Source organism: Apodemus sylvaticus, chromosome 13 (assembly GCF_947179515.1).
Source record: "Apodemus sylvaticus chromosome 13, mApoSyl1.1, whole genome shotgun sequence".
Classification (NCBI taxonomy): domain Eukaryota; kingdom Metazoa; phylum Chordata; class Mammalia; order Rodentia; family Muridae; genus Apodemus; species Apodemus sylvaticus.
Window position 1 is genome coordinate 73640139 of NC_067484.1, and position 21913 is coordinate 73662051.

Consider the following 21913-nt stretch of genomic DNA (forward strand, 5'->3'; position numbering starts at 1 on the left):
AAAAACTAGTAAGGTGAAGAGGGGCTGGGGATTTGGCTCCGAGGGAAACACTTGCGACAAAGGTAAAAGGATTAGAGTTTAAAGCTGAAAACACCTACTTAAAAGCCAGGGCTAGCGTAGAGGGCCAGATGATAGCAGCTAAGAGCACCATCTGTTGTTCTTCCAGAAGTGCTTGCTTGGCTTCCCAGCACCCACAAGATGGCTTATAGCCTTCCCTAAATCCAGTTCTATAGGATCCAAAGCTTTCTTCTTACCTTTACAGGCACCAGTCACACATTGCGGGGGGAGGGGACATGCATTCAGCAAAACACTCAACTCACACAAATCTTAACAAGAATAAAAAAAAAAAAGCCACAAGATCCCTGGAGCAAGCCACATCAATGGGCTCTGAATTCAAATGAGAAATCCTGTCTCAATATAGGTGGAAATCGGATGAAAAAGACACCTGCACACCAAAATAAATGAGGAAAATGCTAAGACAATCAACACCACCCTTTTGTGTCTATGGATACAATGCACAAAGCCAGCAAGCAGGGCGGAGTGAAGTCAGCTGTGTGGATTTATGAACTCGCTTTCCTCTGGTTTGGGCTGCTACCAAGTCTGTACTGAAAACGTATCTAGTGGCATGAGCGGCCCCTTTCCACTTTGTGCTTCAGGCACCTTTGCTGGCAATACCCAGCTTTGGCTTGTATGGGCTAGGCAGGCTCTCACCCTCTGGAGACTTCCCAGATCATGCCTCCTAGCCTACATATTTTAGCTGGGGCAGGTGTTCTGCATTCGTTGGGAGTGTGGAAGAGGTACTTCAATCCAGGTGGAGGATGTGTCCACTCTTTCAAAGCCTCTAGAGCAGTAATCATGCTGCTGCAGGGATGCACATGCAGCTAGCCAGAGTTCTTGGCCTCTAGCACAGAGAACCATCAGTAGCTTTCAGAATTTGATTCTATGCACTGGCTGCAGGGTCAGTTGAGATCTGTTCTCAGATCACCAAGGACAAAGCTGTCTCTCCCTATGCATTTCCCCATCTTAGTCAGCCTCCTGCCACGCACTCTTCAGTTGATCAGTATCCAGCCAGCCACAGTGCTCACCACAGCTGCCTCTCTGAACCTTCGCTTATGCAGGGACTGTGCTAAGCAAATGGCCCCTATAGAACCCGGAGTTTTAACAATGGATTCCCTCTCAAAATAGTCACACACATGTGACAAATGGGAATTCTCTCCTCGGCTGGCCCATCTGCCAGAGGAATCAGTTTTACCAAACCCCACAATTAGATTTCATGCTCATGAGGACTAGGGCTGTCCTAAGAACAGGACTGTCTGGTTTTCATCTAACTTGTCTTTTGAAGTGCCATCTGAATCCCCTTCCCCAGTCAGGATACTTACTGCATAGCTAAGGCTGTGTCCCGATTGTTTCTGTCAGGTTGTGCCTGCTTTGGCTCTTTGGTATCCTTTTGTGGATTTACAAAGCATTCCGTTTCTCTCCTTGAAAGAAAGTAATTTTCTAATTCCGAATCTCTTTCACTGGATGCCTTGGACTGTTTTTGTTGTTTTCATTTCTCAGTGTGCATGCGCAGTCAGAGGACATGCTCAGGGTGGGTTCTCCCCTCCATAACAGGCTCTGAGGATTGGATTCAGGTAACCATGCTTGTGTGGCAGGCACTTTACCCAACCTGGTGCTTGGTTTTATAATCACTGCAACATTCAGTCTGAGCCATCATCACGTCTACACAAAGATCCATGAAACAGGCTTTGTGGGCATTACAGGTTTAGACAACGAGAGTTTCTAAGTGGCTGTGCTAGGTATTACAAAGAGCAAGCAAGAGGGGACTTCTGTAAACACACCATGTCAAAGACCATATCTATACACACAAATCAAAGTGGGAATAAATACCAGCTTTATTAACACTCCAAGTACCATTCATTTATGTCCATTCCACAGTTCAGAAGATTACTGAGAGTAAGCCTCTGCACCACACAATCTGTCAAAAGATGAACAGGAATGAAGTATGTCTCACTGCACTGAATATCGCAGGCCTTCATGCATGACAAATCTAAATAAAGATGTGTCAATAATTCACAAATTGCCATATAACAAAATCGCCATTGCTAACAAAATATAAACATGGTTTCTTTTATATTAAAAATTTAAAAGCTATTTACCAGCAAGAAAAAAATACATAAAAATTATAAAACTCAAGAAATTTTACACATTTTTACAAGCACAATTTTGAATGAACAACAGACCCAAATGTATGTGAAATGTGGCACATCCTACACTGTGGCTTCTGGGTAGGTTCTAATCACATGGGTTCCTTTCAACAAAATAAACTTAATGATAGTCAACTTCAACTGTAGACTTTATTCCTAACACAAATAACTTTACGCCACCACATAGAAGGCTTCCATTGAATATAGTAACATTGTCAGATAGAAACCTAATTTCCAACTCTTCTGCCAGTTGCTTAAAAACCACAGTACAGTATAAAGCCCATGCGTATCTGGAGATCCCTAACAGAATAGTAACCAACTGTGAAGAATCACAATATGCCAATGAGCTGTTTCATCAACTCAGTCTAACTTTGCTCACTAAGAGAAAAATGAAAACTTTAGAAATAAAGGAAATATTAAAAAAAACAGACAACTGGAAATATAAACTGGAAATATAAAAGTCTCAACGTGTCTTCAAGACAATTTATTTGCTCACATTTTTTAACAGCTCTGGGAGGTCAAAGGCCCTCGTTGGTGGACAATGTGTTTTACTACTGCTTAACAATCTCCCCCCACCCCACCCCAAAAGACTGTTAGTTGCAAGATTATTTTAACTGAGCTCTAAGCAAAATTTGTATCCAATTCTGGAACTACAAATGTTCAAATGGTTAAAACCAAAATTTAAAAAATAATTTGACCAGCCAGCTGAAAATATAGTGTATATATATATATTTATAGTAAATAATATTTCAGAAAGCCTTTACACATATTTAATTATCATAAAGTTCTTAAAATTGTAGAAATGAAATAAAAATAAGAATTTACTAAGATATATACATGTGTCTACACAAAGAAAAGGACATCTCCACACAAACACATATCTCTTGATACTCACAGAATTCTGTCAACCTAGGAATGGATTTAGAATACAGGACAAAATTAGACTGCAACACTGAACTCCTGAGTTCTCCAACAAACACAGAACCACACACAGGTGACTTTGCAAAAGCAAGAAGGTCATCCTACGAAGGGTCATAGCAGCACAGAAACTGAGGGCTACATCTAGGAAGAAGTGCAAACACAAAGACAGTAGTTCAATGCACACACTCGTGATTCTCAGACACTCAACAATTATTGGTCATATAAATCAGTGTACAAATTAAATGTTTGAAAATGTGCAAAAAGTCAACATTGATAGAAAACAAAAAATATTTGTACATAATATAAACTGCCAGTATTTAACTGAGATTAAGAACATTTGCTGAAAACAATACATTAAATATAGAGAATTTAATGGATACATTTTAAATGTACATTAAAGTCAAAGGGTAAATTTACAAATTGATAATCATAGTCTACAAGATAAAAGTTTATTTTCAAATGTATCCAAGTTTATTTACAATGAGTAAAAACAACCACATGAAATATAAGATATGTCAGACATTAAAGGTGTTTTTTGGTATTAACTTTGTTAGGATATTTCAGAATGCAGGCTAAATTTTAAAACCAACAGCAATGGAAGAAATGTAAACCTTTTACTTACTAATTATTAAAAAAAACTGTCTATAAAGAAGTATTCTCATCCCTAGACAATACGTTTTAATTGACAAGGGTTTGGCCCACTTGGTTTTGCCCATAAGCCTTTCGGGCGTGTGGAGTTCCACACTAGTCTACTCTCCTTACTGCAAGGAGGAAAAAAGTCTTTGGATAACTGAGAACATGTGAAATATATTCTGGAGTCAATGCACCTACTAGAGTTTAACATAAAAGTATTTATCTTCTGTTCTAAGTAATGCTAATGCTAAAATAATTGATTATACAAGATTTTTTAAAAGTTCTAAAACATATAAATAAATGAATGCAAAGTGCTTTTCAGAATAGTCATAAACTTTTCTCAACTGGCATTACAAGATTCATAAATCCTTAGTGGGGGTCAAATTCTGTAAGCTTTAAAGAATAAAGAGCAGACACTTCCTTCTGTATGTTCTAAATTGTCTATGGCACAAAGCAGACCAGTTCAAAACCTACTTTTTTTCACAGCATTGTTGAAATGTCCCTTAAGTCAAACAGAAGCTCATAAATATTAAGACACTAGACAGAAACCAGAAACTAGCCACCAACATGAGGCATCAGATGTCAACACATATCTATACACATCAGTGGTCAAATGATGTTAATAAGATTGGCACGCATAAGAACTTATGTCTGCAGTGTCTATATAGCTCCATAATAGTAGGTATTCTGCATGTCTAAATACAAACATTGAGCACCCGTCCTTTTCCTTGAAGGATAAGATAGATTGGCAAACAAGTTCTACTAGCATCTGCTCTACCATTTAGATACTATTAGCTCACACCTGGGCCAAGATATCAGAGCTAATCATTTTGGCTATGCATGCAGGGAATACAAAAGCTTTGGTTTAAAGTGACTCTGGTAATACAGACTGAGGTACAAACAAACATCACCAGGCAGAAGGACAGGAGTGTTCTCTTGTTTAATGTATTTGCTGTTGGGAACTTAATACCTTATCGCTGTCTATTAAAATACACAGACACAAAAATATGAAGAATTATATGAGACTGTATACAGGCAATGGATACAACTTATTCTTTTCTTCACTCTAGCTATGACTTCCCCATTTTCTTCCTGAAGCTCAACCTTGACCACTTTTAGTACCTCTGAGAAAAGAAATGTCTTGGTTCCCCTGAAAGCTACCCATCTCCAGTTCTGAGAGTGAGAATGGAGAGGAGGACAGCCCTGGAATCCCACAGCACTCCCGGCACCCTGTCAGACAATGGGAGAAGAAGCAGCAGCACTAAAGATGACAGGAAGCAGAACAGTGGCTCACAGCACATCTTCCCCAGCAACAAACAAGAGGTATAAAAACATTTCCTATTGATGACTTGGTAAACCAAGGAAGCTTGTTTAGATAATATCTGGCAGAATTTCTACTCCAAAAAGCTCATGAAGAATATCTAAGATCACATACTTTCTACTGAAGAATTAATTATATATAAGCTAATTATTACAGATACAAACACAGAAATTGAATTTTAATCTGCTTTTAGCAATTAAGAGCTTGGCAACTTACAATAAATACCTTTATTAAACATCTGTACTAGCTACCTATGGAAAATGTCCTGGCATGCCTACTTGAGAATGATCCTTCTCATCCCATAGTAGTAGATCAGACATTTTTCAGTTGTTCTTCCAAGAATAGAGACAGACCTAACTGAACAACTACAAGTTCCTACCCCTGCCGCAATGCCATACACACACACACACACACACACACACACACACACACACACACACTTCACAGAACTGTAAGCTAGAGTATTGGTCAAATGTTACACACTAAGAATTTGAACTCGTTGTCCCTGGATTTCTTGCTCATTGCCTCAACCTTCATAAAACACTTAGAGGAGCTCATAGGACACAACAACTGTTCTAGTTCTATGAAAACCATGACCAAACAATAATATACAAAGCACGTGGACAGTGCCAGTATGACTGAAAATCAAGTACTCAACCCAAGTCAATTTACTGTGTCTTTTCGAATGAGAATACCTTTCTATATTTATTTTAGGAATTCACATGTAGTGGAGATTGCAGTCAGATAAATGCTACTGTTCTCTCCTAACGTTTTCCCAAAAGGAGGTAGAGAGGGTAAGAGGAAGAAAGAAGAATTAAAAAATACATAGGGCCAATGCACAGTCCAAGGCCAAACAAACTCCGGAGGCCTAGCGATTTTGGAAAACTCTTCATTTTGTTAGGTAATCTGAATTACAAATATAAAATAAAATTAAGGCATACAGAGAAAAAGGCACTACTAAAAATTAACAAATTGCTTTTCATTGAACTTTAACCAGTGTTAAAATCAAATAAATATGAATGTCACATCTAAAAGTAAATGCTAAATGTAATAGGATATCAAAAGACTCTGACCTTAGCATAAGTAACACTTGACAAGTTCAACCTCTATCAAAGATTTCTCAGTATTTCAACACCTAAAAACCAAACTAAAGTTTTGGGTATTTTTTTCCTTAAAACAAAACCAATAACAACAGCTGGGGTGAGGGAGAACCCAGTTCAGTGTGCTAAGGGATAAATGTTGGTTGCCCCAGAACAACCCGGGGCTGTGTTGTAGAGAAAGAGCAGGTTCTGACAGAGAGGCTGGCTCGCCTGGGATGTGGAGAGCTTTACTCTAATCCTCTCGTTAGTATCTTTGGAGTCCATAATGGCCAACAATTATCTGAAATGTCTTCCTTACTTTTTCATATAAAAATCTTAGCATTTTAAACATTACTGCTCAACTTTCAGAGTTAGGGTATGCCATAAAGTATCTGTCTGCCCATGTTCCTCAACTGTTATTTCCTGAAGAATATTAATTTAATATAACACAGTAAACATCACAACTGTTGAGTACGAAAATGAAAAAGATTGACCCTATTAAAAAAAATGGGCAAAGCTGGGTGTGGTGGCACATGCGTGTTTTCCCAGCACCCAGGAGGCAGAGGCAGGAGCATTTAAGTTCCAGGCCAGCCTGAAACACATAGTGAGAACCCTGACTCCAAAAACACAAACTAAAATAAGACTGACGGATTTGTATACCTGGTTGTCTCCAGCTGAATTTATATAAAGGTTTTCAGACCCCAAATGAAACCGCTGGTGTGAACTCTGCCATTAACCATGGAGTCTCCATTATACTGGGTCATCTGCCAATCTATTCAGGTTTGATTTTATTTTAGTGATTTCACAATCTTCTAACAACACTATTTCAGAATAGTACAGATCAGGCCTGACCAATGTCAGAAGTTAGTAGCAGAGAACTACTCTAAAGATATATTTTTACTCTTTTTATGTAACTTCTAATGGGAGTAAGGTAAGACTCAAATGAAAGCCAATTACATTTATTCTGAAATAAAAGCTTTATCTTTTATAGTCCAGCATGTACAATATTTGACTTCCCATATGTTGTAGATTGTGCCTCTTAATACTTTCTAAGGCAATAGTCATAGATGTTTTTAAAGTTAAAAATATATTTTTGTAAACAAGGAAAAGTGCTGAAAGTTTTTAAGGTATTCATTCTGAAACCTCAAAACATTAAAATACCAATCCATTAAAATTGTATTAGTTACGTTTTCAACTCTTTTATTCAACTAGTTTTGTTTGCACTGTAAAAGGTCTTCCACTTGACTTAATCCCGTCATGCACTGTGACTCTCTCAGGACCTACGCAGAAGGTGCTTCCTGAACACACACCTGACGCTGCTAGTGGGTCTGCTCCAGCACCGGAAGTCTGCTCCTGGCGATGCAGAATGCATTTAAAGGCACAAAGTCAGCAGTCTGGCCATTTTCTAGCCACAAAGAAACATTGCAGTACCAAGAATCAGTTGTGTATTTAAAAAAAAAAAAAAACATTTAGAACATTTTTTACAATTTAAATTTCATCTGTTAATCCATACCATTAGGCAGAAAAAAACATGGAGTGTACTATTTTACTTCCTTTGACAACTTTGTTTCCTTTCAAAAATTTCTTTTTTTACATTTACTATTGGCCTTCCAAACCCCTACCTACCTCAAGCTTTTTTGCTCTAGCAGGGTTTATATATATTAACTTTCATTGTAATTTTTGGTACCTTCACAACTGGTGTGAAATAAATTCACATCATATTCACTATAATAGCTCTGTAAACTATTAGTCTATTACTAAGTCTTTATAATTTTTTTATAAAGCAAAAGTATTCTCATGTAGCTATTTACTAGTGAGTTTAGAAAAGAAAGAGGAGACTGTTAAAAAGCTAACAATTTGCTTTGAGTTCCAGTGTGCAGGTATCTTTTTGAAGAGTGTATCTCTTCCGTACTGCACGTTACCCTGATGGACCAAAAATGAGCCAAAGGGAAATCACAACCACACTAAGAGACAAAGAAACAACAAAATAAAGGAACAAAAGAACCCAACAATCCAGGCACCATGATCCCCTTACTCATAAAAGATAAAGAAATTACAGTACGCCTGCCTATACATTAGGTGTCCTGCATAAGATCAGGCAATTGGTTTGCTAAGGGCGGAGGCACCTGACTTGTATTCTCTGCAAGGGGCTTCATCTGATTGACAGTGAACAGGAAAAGAGTTAATTAATTGTGCTTTGACTCTCAGACTATTGGAATTTCAAAAATTATTACAGGGTCTGCCAGGTAGGATCTTGATATATTAAAGCCAGATCTATATAAAGATCTTCAGAAGCAAAGTACTTAAAAAATATCTAAATAAACTTAAAAAATAAAATAACAACAACAAAATCAGAATATCTTAGCCCCTTCTGATGAAGCATCACATGCAGGGTCTTCTGGAAGACTTGTTATCCTCTAGGCTTTTGAAAAATAAAATACTTAGCACTTCGTTTAATGTTGACAATTTGCAAGTGGCCAAATTACTGACACCTTCACGTTTTAAGTCTCATAATTGTACTAGAGACGACGGAATCCTTCCCAGCATAGTCTTTCCAATTAATGGCATGGCTCCAAGGAGATGCTTACACTGGAAATACCTGGCAGTGTTTTAACCTCCCACTGCTAGTAAACACTATGTTTTGGTGTACTTTTCTTGACCTAGAAGGAGGAGCTACTTTAAGGAAAGAATATACAGAGATGCTAAATGCAAACAGTTGAGTGAACACTTAAATTCATTATTTCTAAAGTGAGTTAGTGATTCAAGTGCAAGCAGCAGCTGTCAGAGGACGGGCCATCATCTGTCAGGAGTTGAGACTGCTGACTCGACTCATCATCTGCTCTTATGAAGCCCTCGTCTGCCCTACACTGTCCTTTTCAACCCTATTCTGACTGCTCTGGGAATGGCTGCTTGGTTTCCATCCGAGGCACTTTTGTCATGTGGCAGGCTAAGTCCTGGGTAGGGAGTCCCTGTGAACTACAGTCTCCTTAGCAGCGCTGCAACCCCTGCCCACCGGATGCTGGCAGTGCCTTGCCAGTTACGGCAACAATGTCTCCGGGCATTGCCAAATGCCAAGGGAAGGGAAATGACTTTCCACCACGAACCTCAGGGTTTTCCCTGATGTTTCCTCTTCGGAGGAGCCTCTGCTTTAGTACTCCAGGACCCCAAGCAAGGACTTCATCTCATGACAGGAGCTTTAACAGGTGGGTATGTGACCTAAAGACTGTTATCTAATGGGAAACCAGGGTAGAAATTGGAAGCTATTATATAAACACAATTTTTATTATTTCTCAGTTCCCTCCATTTTGGGACTTTCACCTCAGGTAAATAATGTTTAAAATATACTAAATAATACTTAGCTTTTCCCCCATATGTTTCTACTGACTGGCAACTGTCTCTTCTACCGCTCATACATTTAATGAGCAGTCGTCTGTGTTTTAGCTGAATTTATTCATTGGCTTCATGTATCTGCTTTCAAACACAATAATGTTCTAAAGCAGAAAGCTGTCTCTCAAGGTTTATAGAGCCCAATAACACAGCTCTAATATAGTGTATTTACCTATCATACTGATTAAGATTAACAAACATACCTCTTCGAGATTCATATCTTCTATTCAAGATTCCTCCTACTGAGCAAAAAAGCTTGACAGATAGAGGTTAGGATCTAAAGAATACAGATCTAAGGAGAAACCTGTATTCTTTATGATGAGTACCTGCCCTAAACTCAAGTTTAGGGCTCAACCCCACAAATAAGGAACTATTTAAATACTATCACTAAAACCTACAAATTGTACATCACTTTCTTTTCTTTGTCTTCCATGTCAGTGATACAGGGCAAGACTACAATCTTTATATATTCCAAATGATTTGTTTGTACTAAAAGGAGCAACTATGTACTAAAGTGCTTTATAGCTCTGAACCACATCAGTACATTATAAAAATCTTTTAAAAAAAAAGTTTCAAGTTCTTGTAAAGAAACAGATTAAATATAAAAAATTTAGTTTACTATTATTATTAAACAAATTTAACCAAGAATCAAGAGAAATATTTTCCCTCTTGTCTTTTTCTCCCCATCTCTCTTTTTTATAAAAAAGGAAAGTGCAGTAAGAGAGAAGGCGACCGTGAAGGTGGAGCTGGTGGAGGACCGGAGCCGCCGGCTGCTAGTGATAATGCACAAACATGTGCCGCAAGAGCTCCTCAGCTGAAGGGCGCAGTTTGGCCTCTACAAAAATCCGTTTGAGGAAATCCCGAGTATAGTCTGAGACATGAGGTGGCAGCTTTGGATTTGTTGGCTGAGTGGCGATCTTAAAGATGGCAGCCATTGCTTCAAATTCAGCCCAAGGTGGCTTTTCAGTTAGCATTTCTACCACAGTACATGCTACACTCCTAAAACAAACAAAAAGCAGCATTATCCAAACAGTAACCTCAGGAAAGAAAGCTAACTGCTTAGCCGGAAAAATAGAAGCTGGGATGAAGTCCACATATACTTCAATATTATTTATTACAAATACAAATTTTCACTCAAAGGTTAACTAAATAAAACTGAAATTCAAACATGAAAATCAATGAAAGGCTGGAGCAACACACATTTCAGTGAAAATATATCATAATTATCTATTATCATAAATAATATGTATGGTTAGACAAAAAAGTTTTTATTATTTTTGTTTCAGATCATTTTCTAACATGATAGTAATAATTTTGTCTCCATCATACAAGAATACAAGCATTATAAATTATTTGCCTTTGAGTTACTAAAATGCATATTTTTTTCTGGTTGGGAAGTAGGAAATGGCCATTTTATGATCTAACTAAAAATTATTATGTAATTTATCAATTTAATTTTAAGGCACTAATAACTAAACACACAGCCCTGCCATGACACAGCCCTGCCAGGGGTGTAGGCAGCAGCACAATTTCTCTTCTTCCTTACCTGGGAGACTCTCAGATACCTTAAATCATGCAGAATCCAATAAAATGTACTTTCCAAAAACAACAGAGCTAAGCATATTATGAAAATACCACATCAAATCACCACCACACCAACAGTTTTTATTACTGTAAAGCAATCATCAATTTATTGTAAATAATTACATGAGCTGACATTCAAGCTCCTTGGGAAATCTGATGGTGCAATATAACTCAGCTATAAGTGGAGACGTCCTTGTTCTTCAAACACATAAACAGAAATTACATGAAGACCTAGCAGAACTGCATCGCTTCACTGTATGGTTTTAAATTCATAAGTAAATACCCTGCATAATGGAAAGTTTGTAGAGTCTGATAGTCCCATTCCAGCAGTGAGAAGTGGAGGCCTGTGTTAGGCTGGGTGGGGATGGTCAGGAGTGGTGAGTTAATCTCCTCAGGTGATCTCATAATCCACTTTTACTCCAATCATTATTTGTAAGCTCAACCATCATACAGGTAGCTATGATCTGTTTTCAAAAGTTTATATATACCTTTGTAATTTAGAAAAAAAGTCACTGAATCATTTTTTTGATTTTTTTTAAGACACTGATAACCAAGAGTACTTTAAAAGTTATTCGGGAAAAGAAGAGCTTTTTAACGTTGAGACTTGATTAAGACAAAATCCTTCCAAAAAAGGAAAAATAGGTTCAAAGACTCAAATATTTAGTCAAGTTTGCCTTGACAAGGTATAACTGAAATGGCATTAATACTTACAATTCATATATTCTGCTTCTAAGGTACAAAGGATAATTTAAACTGGCAATTTTAAATGTGGAGAAAAAATAAAGTAACTTTCCAGGTAAATATGATGTCTAAACTTACCAGATATCTGCCTTTCTTCCATAGCCTTCTCCACTAATGACCTCAGGACTCATCCAGTATGGCGTGCCTGTGACGGACTTCATTCCTGTGCCTGAGAGACAGATGGTCTGAAGTCGTTTGCTAGCCCCAAAATCTCCTAACTTGATATTGCCCGTGGAATCCCTTAAGATATTTGCTCCTAAAAAATAAGAAGTAGTCTTATTTCAGTGATTTACTGACATTCTAGAATGTACATAAGTGATAGAGAATTACTCTGTAGAACCTACACTGTCTCCAATTAGGCTGCTTGTCCACTCTCAGCAGTGCCTTGAAAATCCTATTTATCTTTCAGTAAGCCTCTGCTCTTTGTACATTACTTAGCCAGGCATATTTCAGAAGCTAGTGAGTTTCTCCTACAAAGGAAGGGACAGGGGCAGGTGAAGTGAAAAGAAAGGACAAGGACTAAACTAAGCTTGGTAAAGTGCCAAGGGAGGCTCTGCTCCATTTGTCTGCTGTTAAGTAAAAAGTTCACAGCTGAAGACTATTTTCTTGATAAGCCAGCTTCTCCTCAGGAACTTCTAAAGGAACTTCATAATCAAAACTAGGATCATATGCCTACTCCAAAATTATTTAAGCATTAGTTAACTGTATTTTAAGGTATTTCTTTTTACTCTATAGCTTAGACTTGCCTCAAACTTCCTGACCCAGCCTCCCCGGCATTAGGATGACCAGGTATCCACCACCACGCCACACTTTTTCTTTAATGATTTCTAAGGAGAAGGCAGAACAGTGCAGATAATCTACATTACAACTTGGAGAATGTGTATTCTCCATCCTCACAATGAGCTTCTATTTTCTCAGAAAATTCTCTATCTTTACCAGCAGTACTCCACAGCAGTTTACAATGCCTCTTATCAAAAACAATTAAGCTTAAATGTCTGACCTACCAGTAATCATCTAATGTAGCTGTAGCTCCGCTTACTTATGGTCATCTACCATCTAGTATATAAAAAGGGACTGGAAAAAAAGCCAACCATCTCTAGAATATTTCACAAGAAGCGAAACAGACTTCTGTCTGCTTAGATGTGGTCTTGCCATGCTGTTCAGGCAACTTAAACTCTTGGGCTCAAGTGACCTTCCCAAACTTAGCTCAGTTTTCCTAAGTACCTGATACTACACATGCTTAATAAGCCAGGTTTTAGTGCCTATAAGCACACCTTCCCTTCTCCCTCCCTCCCTCCCTCCCTCTCTCTCTCTCTCTCTCTCTCTCTCTCTCTCTCTCACACACACACACACACACACACACACACACACACACACCATGGACAGGAAGAGTCATCTCTAGGGAGAGCAATACTGAACCAATGTTCACCCACAGCAGGAGCTGGGAAAAATAGGTAGCCATGCTGCAAATATAGTTTCTATTTTTTCAAACTACTTAAATTTTAGTAAAGTAAAAATCAGACTTTTCAAACATATACAAGAATAGAAAGTACTGCTTGTACTCACAGTACAAGAACCGACATCCAAATGGACAAGTATCCCAACTTATTGACAAACACGTTCCCTCTTTCACATCGTATCTGAGGCAAACTCAAGGCAATGAGCTCAATAAAGAACTAAGCACATATCTTTAAAAGATAAAGCTCTTATCACCTCCAAAAGCGTGAACACTACTTGATATTATCAAAAATATTGTATTCAATTCTTTTATAGCAAAAAAGAACCATCCAGGGGCTAGAGAGACGGCTCAGTTGTTAAGCACACTGGCTACTCTTCCAGAGGACCTGGGTTCAACTCCCAGCACCCACATGGCAGTCTGTAACCCCAGTTCCAGGGGATCTGACAGACTCACATCAATGCACATACAATAAAATTAAATTATATATAAAAAAGAACTATTCAAGAAAGATCCACATATTGAGACTGTTAATCTAAATCTCTCAAATATTCGTTTCATTTGCAATTAGAAAGAAAATTTTAAAAACCCTGATTACTTAAACCTTTCTCACAGTTTAGATTTTGCTAATTGCATCCCAAGGAGTCATTACAATCTGCTGTCAGCGATATACAGGCTAAATTGTGGTGTGTGTGCATGTGTGTGTGCATGTGTCTGTCCTACTTGGGCTTGCTGACAAACACCTATAATCTTAGTGCTCAAGAGCCCAAGGCAGAATTCCAAATCAGCAACCCAGACTATAAAGAGATACTGCCTCAAAAAAGCAAAAGACTCAAACCAATGCATGACAAAAGCCACTAAGGATGGGTAAGGGGACTTGTTATTCAAGCTTGACAACCTGCATTCAGAGTCCAAACACACACATAAAAGCCGTGTGTATCTGCATGCGTCTAGAACATGGTCAGGAGGCTTAGCTGGAAAACGGAGAGCTCTGGATTCAGTGAAAGATCCTGACCCAAGAAAACAAGAGAGAGACAGAGCAGAACACCTCCTGTGCTCTTCTAGCTTCTGTGCACATGTGCGTGCACATGAGTGTGCACTCACCTCCAACCCAGCCCTACACACAAATAAAACCAGTTAGAAAAGAAAGTGTCCTTTTATTAACTATTTGGTCTTTGACAGTATAGTTCCTTTGCTCTTTTCAATATACAGACCAAGCTAGCTTTAAACTCAGAAATCCACATGCCTCTGTTGCTTCTACGATTAAAGGCGTGTGCCTGTCAACAGTATAGTTTCCTGAAGGGAAAAAAGATGTAGAACAGGGCCTAAGAGATGTCTCAGTGAGTAAAGGGAGCGAACCTGTGACATATATGGTCATGAGATCATATATGGGAGAGAATCAACTCCTTCAGGTTGTTCTCGGCCCTCCGTGCATGCACGTGTTCAACACACAGAAATAAAATGGGTTGAATTTAGAGAGAAAACTACAAGAACAAAGGAGTGGGAGAGGAAGAGAAGAGAGAGGACGGCAGGGGAGGCAGGGACAGACTTTAGAAACGAGTGTGTTTCCTAATAGTAATGATCCACGGGTGTGAAATCACGTAAAATCACTTATCTTCACCTTTCCTTTGCCACTATGTTCATAAAAATTAGAAGACACAGAACAATTAAAACATATATTGTAGAAACAAATAGCACTGTGTTGCCATTTGGTGGTCACCATTTTCCTTCTGTCGTGCTTAAATTTGCAAGCTTGAGGGGCCATTTTCTCCCTTATCAATCTATTTGTCTTGTAATATTTATTTATCAGCTCACTTTCATCCCCTCACCTGACCAAGGCAGGCCATCACACATTCTGGGAAGATTAGAAGATCTATGCATAGCCGGGCGGTGGTGGCGCACGCCTGTAATCCCAGCACTCTGGGAGGCAGAGGCAGGCGGATTTCTGAGTTCGAGGCCAGCCTGGTCTACAGAGTGAGTTCCAGGACAGCCAGGGCTACACAGAGAAACCCTGTCTCGAAAAAACCAAATCCAAAAAAACCAAAAAAAAAAAAAAAAGAAGAAGAAGAAGATCTATGCATACAGAAGATGGCTATGTCCAATGTCCAAGGTTAGTAGCAGACAAAGTCTAAGTTTAAATTCAACTCTGTGGTGGCAGAACCTCTAGTCACCATTCTAAGTCTCGTCAATACACACACAAACACACCCACATTATTCTAGGGTTTCTGAATGGTATTCACTATATAGGTCCGTAGAGCAAAGCTATCATTCAAGAAAAATCTGAACTGCAGAACTGGTCTGACTGGACACTTTGATGAGAAAACTGTAGAAGTGTTTTCCTGTGGTAGTTTACAGGCACATGTATTACCTTAAATGTCCAATGCCATGATGACATCTTTCATTAACACATACCAAACTGTATTTAAAGTAGAAAGTAAATCACGACTTACCTTTGATATCTCTATGGACAATCATATTACTATGCAAATAATGGACCCCCTCCAGAATCTGACGGGTGTATTTCCTCGTCACGTTCTCAGTAAGAGCTCCGTATGCTTTTAGTTGGTCCTTAATTGAACCCTAGAATAAAAGAAAACAACTAAACCTTCAGTTTAAGATAAACTACTACTAAATCCTTATTTTGCTGGTTGTGGTGGGGCGCGCGCACACACACACACACACACACACACACACACACACACACACACGCATGTGCGCCTTTAATCCCAGCACTTGGGAGGCAGAGGCAGGCAGATTTCTGAGTTCGAGGCCAGCCTGGTCTACAGAGTGAGCTCCAGGACAGCCAGGGCTACACAGAGAAACCCTGTCTCGAAAATCCAAAAAAAAAAAAAAAAAAAAAAAAAACTGGGCACCTCACTTCCAGAAGATCCTGCTATACCACTCCTGGGCATATACCCAGAGGATTCCCCACCATGTAATAAGGATACATGCTCTACTGTGTTCATAGCAGCCCTATTTATAATTGCCAGATGCTGGAAAGAACCCAGGTATCCCTCAACAGAAGAGTGGATGCAAAAAATGTGGTATATCTACACAATGGAGTACTATTCAGCCATTAGAAACAACGAATTCATGAAATTCTTAGGCAAATGGATGGAGCTAGAGAACATCATACTAAGTGAGGTAACCCAGACTCAAAAGGTGAATCATGGTATGCACTCACTAATAAGTGGTTATTAACCTAGAAAACTGGAATACCCAAAACATAATCCACACATCAAATGAGATACAAGAAGAAAGGAGGAGTGGCCCCTGGTTCTGGAAAGACTCAGTGAAACAGTATTCGGCAAAACCAGAACGGGGAAGTGGGAAGGGGTGGGAGGGAGGACAGGGGAAGAGAAGGGGGCTTACGGGACTTTCGGGGAGGGGGGGCTAGAAAAGGGGAAATCATTTGAAATGTAAATAAATTATATCGAATAAAAAAAATTCTCACTCTGCAACCTGCCTCTCTATAACTGTCCCAGTAAAACTGCGCTCACTCTCACCCCCCCACCCCAACTTCCCCCTCCTTCCAGCCTGTTCCCATGTGAGTTGGGCACACCCTCTCTCTGACTCTTTCTGTCAGTTCTTTTTCTGAGTTATCACTTTGTCTGCCCCTCAATTAGACATCACTTTCAAACATGGCTGCTTCCTTCTATATATTAACTTTACATTCATTGCTTCATATGAAAGATGTGTACTAAGGGTGTATCTGTATTCCAGCCAGAGGGATTAAAAGCGCCGTGTGTGTCTGCATTCCAGCCAGATCATACAGACTTAGAAAGTCTTAGGATGTGGTCAGGGCAGCCACGTTGCTAGATTAAAATAAATACGTGTGTGTGTGTGTGTAATATGCATACATATATGTGCATATGCATATTATTATGTTTAATATGCATAATAAATATACATACACACACTAGTATATAATATATATTTAAAAATCATGTAATATTTAAAGTTGAATATTCCTATGTACCAGTATTATATCTCAGATATTTTCTTATCAACAAGAAAAACTAAACTTTACAATAAGGAGTCAGACCATGATCATTCTACTCTTAAGAGCGATCAGCAGTTCTACAGTGAGACCCTAAGTCTGACTGCAGGCAATGTCAAGTACAAAATTTCATCTATGATACAGCAGATCAAAGGGCTGAACTGAAATCTCTTCACCTTATTTTTAAAAGGAATATGAACTTACCCCTGGCATATACTCCATAAAGATGGAAAGTGTTTTCTCCTGAGGATCTCTCAGACAGCCATAATACTGAACAATTCGCTCATGCAACAAATTTTTCAATAACTGAATTTCACACTCAAGTGCATTTACTTCCTGAAAGACAGAACTCCTGCTAAGTCTTTTCTTTTTTTAATATTTTACTACACTTCTCTGTCTGTCTACCTCTATGTGTATGTTTGTTCGTACATGCACCATGAAAACCATGGAGAGGTCAGAGACAACTTGCAGGAGCTAGTTCTCCCCTTCAACTACGTGGGTCCTGGGAGGTAGATTCTGGGTACTGACTTCAGGTTGGCAGACTTGATGGCAAGCACCTTTACCTGCTAAACAATTTCACTGGTCCCATGCTGAGTCTTTAGAGCGTAACAAAAGCAAAACATGGACTATCATGGTGATTTCACTATGAAATGTTTACTGTTACATACAGCATTTTAGTCTCTAACCAGTATTTTTTTTTATTTTAATTTTACTTTTTTAATGTGTGTGTATGTGCCTGGGTTTGTTTGGACCACACATGTGCACTCCCCTCAGCGGTCAGAAGAGGAGTTTGACCATCCCTGGTTACGGAGTTGTGAGCCTCCGTGTAGATATTACAAACTGAGCCTGGGTCTTTTCAAAGAGCAGCCAATATTCTCAACTGCAAGCCATATCTCCAGACCTCAATGCCTTTTATTTATTTATTTTATTTAAGCACGCTAAGGGAACAGCAAATCAACCTAGAAATACAACTGAAGCACTAAAACAGCTGGTCATTTACCACAAGCCCCAAATTCCACCATATGTTGTTATATTACATTTTAAAACTTTGTATATATACTTAGTCTGTCTTGGGGAGAGGTGTACACACATGCCACAGCACAATTGTGGCCATGAGAGAAGATGTAGGAGTTGGCTCTCCACTTCTGCCATGTGGTTTCTGGGGTTCTGAATGACGTCTCTTGGCTTAGAGCAATCTGACTGATCCTATTTTTTGTTTTTGCTTTGTTCCCCCCTCTCCCCCCAAGAAATAAAAGCTTTTACAGTCAGGTGGTCTGCATGATGACTTTTTACCTTGCTGGTCTCTGGACTGTCAGGGTTAAACTGAACTTGTTTAACAGCCAGTTCTCTTCCGGTATCAACATCATAACAGAGGTAGACCCTACCAAAAGCTCCTTGGCCAAGCAGCTTGCCCAATCTCCAGTTGGTTGGAGCGCGAGGTGCTGAAAAAGAACATATTCTTAAAATGAAATAGTTGGTTGTGATACAGTGACATCCCTGAACATAACTGAACATTCTAGATACAAAGGGAAATGATGACCATCCAAATATTTCAAAAATGTTCTCATTATTCTAAGAATTCAAACTCAAAGTTTGCATCTCATGACTCATTTTCTCCCAAATGCATATGTGACAGTCATCTTTCACTCAATCTAAGATACATTGACTATATGATACCCTATTTTCCAGTTTTTAGTACAGCAAATTACAAATATTTGAAAAAAGTCTTTTCAGACCCATCTGTAACATAGAAGTCTGAAAAATTATCATTTCCCCTTTCTATAGGAGAATCCAGGCAATCATGTATATGAGTGCTTTCCCTGCACGTGTATATATTGTTCACCACATGCATACAGTGCCCAAGGAAGCCAGAAAAGGGCAATAGTGGAAAAGTAAGAATGTTTCTAGAGAGGATTAACTGAAAAGGAAAGACCCAACCTGGGAATGAACGTGGGGTCATTCTCCCTCGGGCTGGGAATCCCAAAAGGAATAGAACAACAAAAAGAACTCAGGACACTGAGCTTCCTAACTGCAGATTAAGCGTGACCAGCCTCTTTGTGCTCCATTACCATGCCTTTCCTTCAATGATGGACTCTATCCCCAAACCTCATCAGTCAAAATAAACTCTTCTTAAATCAATTTGGTCAAGTATTGTGTTACAGCAACAAGAACAAGCTAATGCACATCCTTAACAAGTGTTACAGGTGTAACACTAACTCCTCCACGCTAAAAATTCACACACATACAAATACACATACACACACACACAAACACACACATGCACATACAGACACATGCACACACACATATACATACAAACTGATATATTCAAAGATAAGAATGGGGCTAGAGAGAGATGGCAAGTCAGTGCTGATGGAACTATTTTGGAAAGTTCTGGAAACTTGAGTAGGTGGATCCTTGCTGGGGAAAGTTTATCACTGGCAGGAGGGTGCCTCTGAATGTTATACCTCACCTCCCTCAGCCTAAACCTAAACTTAAGCCTAAGCCATCGGGAACCAAGTTCCACACATCTAGCCCTGTTTGTCATCTCGTATGAGGTACATATGTCCTCTCTATGTCCTACTATGTCTCCTCTACCAGTGCTTCCACCACCAGGGTACTCTGCCTCAGCACAAACCAAGAATCAGTGGAGTCAAAGACCACAGACTAAAACCTTGAGCCAAAATAAACCTTCCCTTTTAAGTTGTTTTGGTAAGATATTGAATCAGTAATGAACACACACACATCTAGTAAATCTCTACACATATTTATCATCTAGATTAAATGCTATACTGTAATTTTTTTCTCCACAAACCAATCTCCTCATTAGGCTATCTCTTACAAGTCTCATATAAAGTCTCAGTGTTTAACAGACATGTAGAATAGAATGGATGAGAACAATTAGTAACAATTTTCCTAAAAAAGTGAAGAGCATTAGCTAATACTAGTCAACAGGAATACACACATGACAGCATAGCCACCTTTAAAAAAACATTACTATCTCTTACGAAGAGTTTTTTCCTGAATTCTGACTTGACATTTATTCCTGTTAACACAAAACGATGCAAAGTTTCTGTTACACATTTCTATTACTTACAACGGCTGGGTGGGCTGATGTCTGTGACAGTCAGTGTAGGATTGTCTATGTCACTCCCCCGTCTTCTTATTCGACTGTCATCATACTCTGGGGTAAAGATACTGCTTCCACTACTAGTGCTTAGGGAGTGATCAGTAGGACTGAAACTCACAGGAGACCGGAAACTGGTGCCCTGCGTCCTTCTAGCTCTTGGAAAAGTCTTCCGGCCTACGAAGTAAAAACATAAGTAACTTATTCCCTATATTAATGTACTACATTTTTAAGATATTGAAACATGTATAGTATAGGATATAAGGCTCTGCCCTGCAAATATAGGCTGAAATAACAATGTTATGTATGTGAAGGTGGCAGTGGATACAAATTCAAGTACTCTGTTATGGGAAAGTACACATACACTCATGTGCACATAAAAACAGAAAAAAAAAACCTTCACTTTCACAGAAAAAACATTTTCATTTCCAATAATGGCTGTAAAATAAACATAAAACCAAATTAGAAAGTTACAAGTAGCAGAAAGATATTCTCTGTTCTGGTTGTTCTTGTTTTGTCAACTTGACACAAGCTAAAGTCATCTGGGAAGAGAAATCTCAACTGAGGAACTACCTTCATCAGACTGGCTTGAAAGCAAGTCCATAGAACACACTGATTAACGATAGATGTGGGAGGGTCCAGCTCACTGTGGGTGGGGATCCTGGGGACCCTGGGCAGATGATCCTGATTGTGTATGAAAGTATGAGGAGGTGTGGCTTTGTGGGAGGACGTGTGTCACTGCAAGTGGGCTTTGAGGTTTCCTATGTCCAAGCCAGACCCAGTGTCTCTCTTCCCTGCTGCCCTCTGATCCAAATGGAGAACTCTACGACGTCTGCCATGCCTCCACCACAGCCATAATGAACCAAACCTCTCAAACGCTAAGTTATCCCCAATTAAGTGTCTCCTTTAAGAGAGTTACCATGATCATAGCAGTAGACCATCAACTAAGATATGTCTGGTCCATGTACATGTATGTGGAGACCAAGGTCACCACTGGGTATCTTCTTCCATCACTCTCCACCTTTATTATCGATCATCTATCTATCTTTCTATCTATCTATCTATCTATGGCATGATAACATAATTTATTTATTAATCTGGTTTATTTAAGAGAGGGTATAACTATGTAATTCTGTAATTCTGATTGGCCTGGGACCCACTATGTGGACCAGGGTGGCCTCCCAAGTGCTAGGATTAAAGACATGGGTCACATGACCAGTTGCCATCTCTATTTTTTGACATATGAATTTTGAGTCTCTCACTGAACCTGAGGTTCACTGATCGAGCCACACTGGCAAGCTTCAGGGACCTGCTCACCCCACACCCTGTCCTCAAGCTCAGGCAGCGGTACACACTGCTGTGCCCGGCTCTCACATGGGGCCTGAGGATCTGATTCCGGTTCCTGGGCTCAAGCAGCATACACTTTACTGAATTACCAGCTAGTTACCTGAAAAAGGGTT

General features: G+C 39.1%; 1 protein-coding gene across 2 annotated transcripts in view; it reads right to left on the reverse strand.

Annotated features, from left to right (window-relative positions):
• Nucleotides 1-1868: 1868 nt before the first annotated feature.
• Nucleotides 1869-21913, reverse strand: part of Map3k2 (mitogen-activated protein kinase kinase kinase 2) — a 57557-nt gene continuing 37512 nt past the window's right edge. For both annotated transcript variants that reach the window (XM_052156069.1, XM_052156070.1), the window contains 6 exons: nt 20424-20630; nt 18620-18768; nt 17531-17662; nt 15777-15906; nt 11949-12126; nt 1869-10544 (listed from right to left, as the gene is read on the reverse strand). In XM_052156069.1, the coding sequence (XP_052012029.1) occupies nt 10319-10544; nt 11949-12126; nt 15777-15906; nt 17531-17662; nt 18620-18768; nt 20424-20630 (1022 nt within the window). In that variant the 3' untranslated portion in view covers nt 1869-10318. The remainder of the gene's footprint in view (nt 10545-11948; nt 12127-15776; nt 15907-17530; nt 17663-18619; nt 18769-20423; nt 20631-21913) is intronic.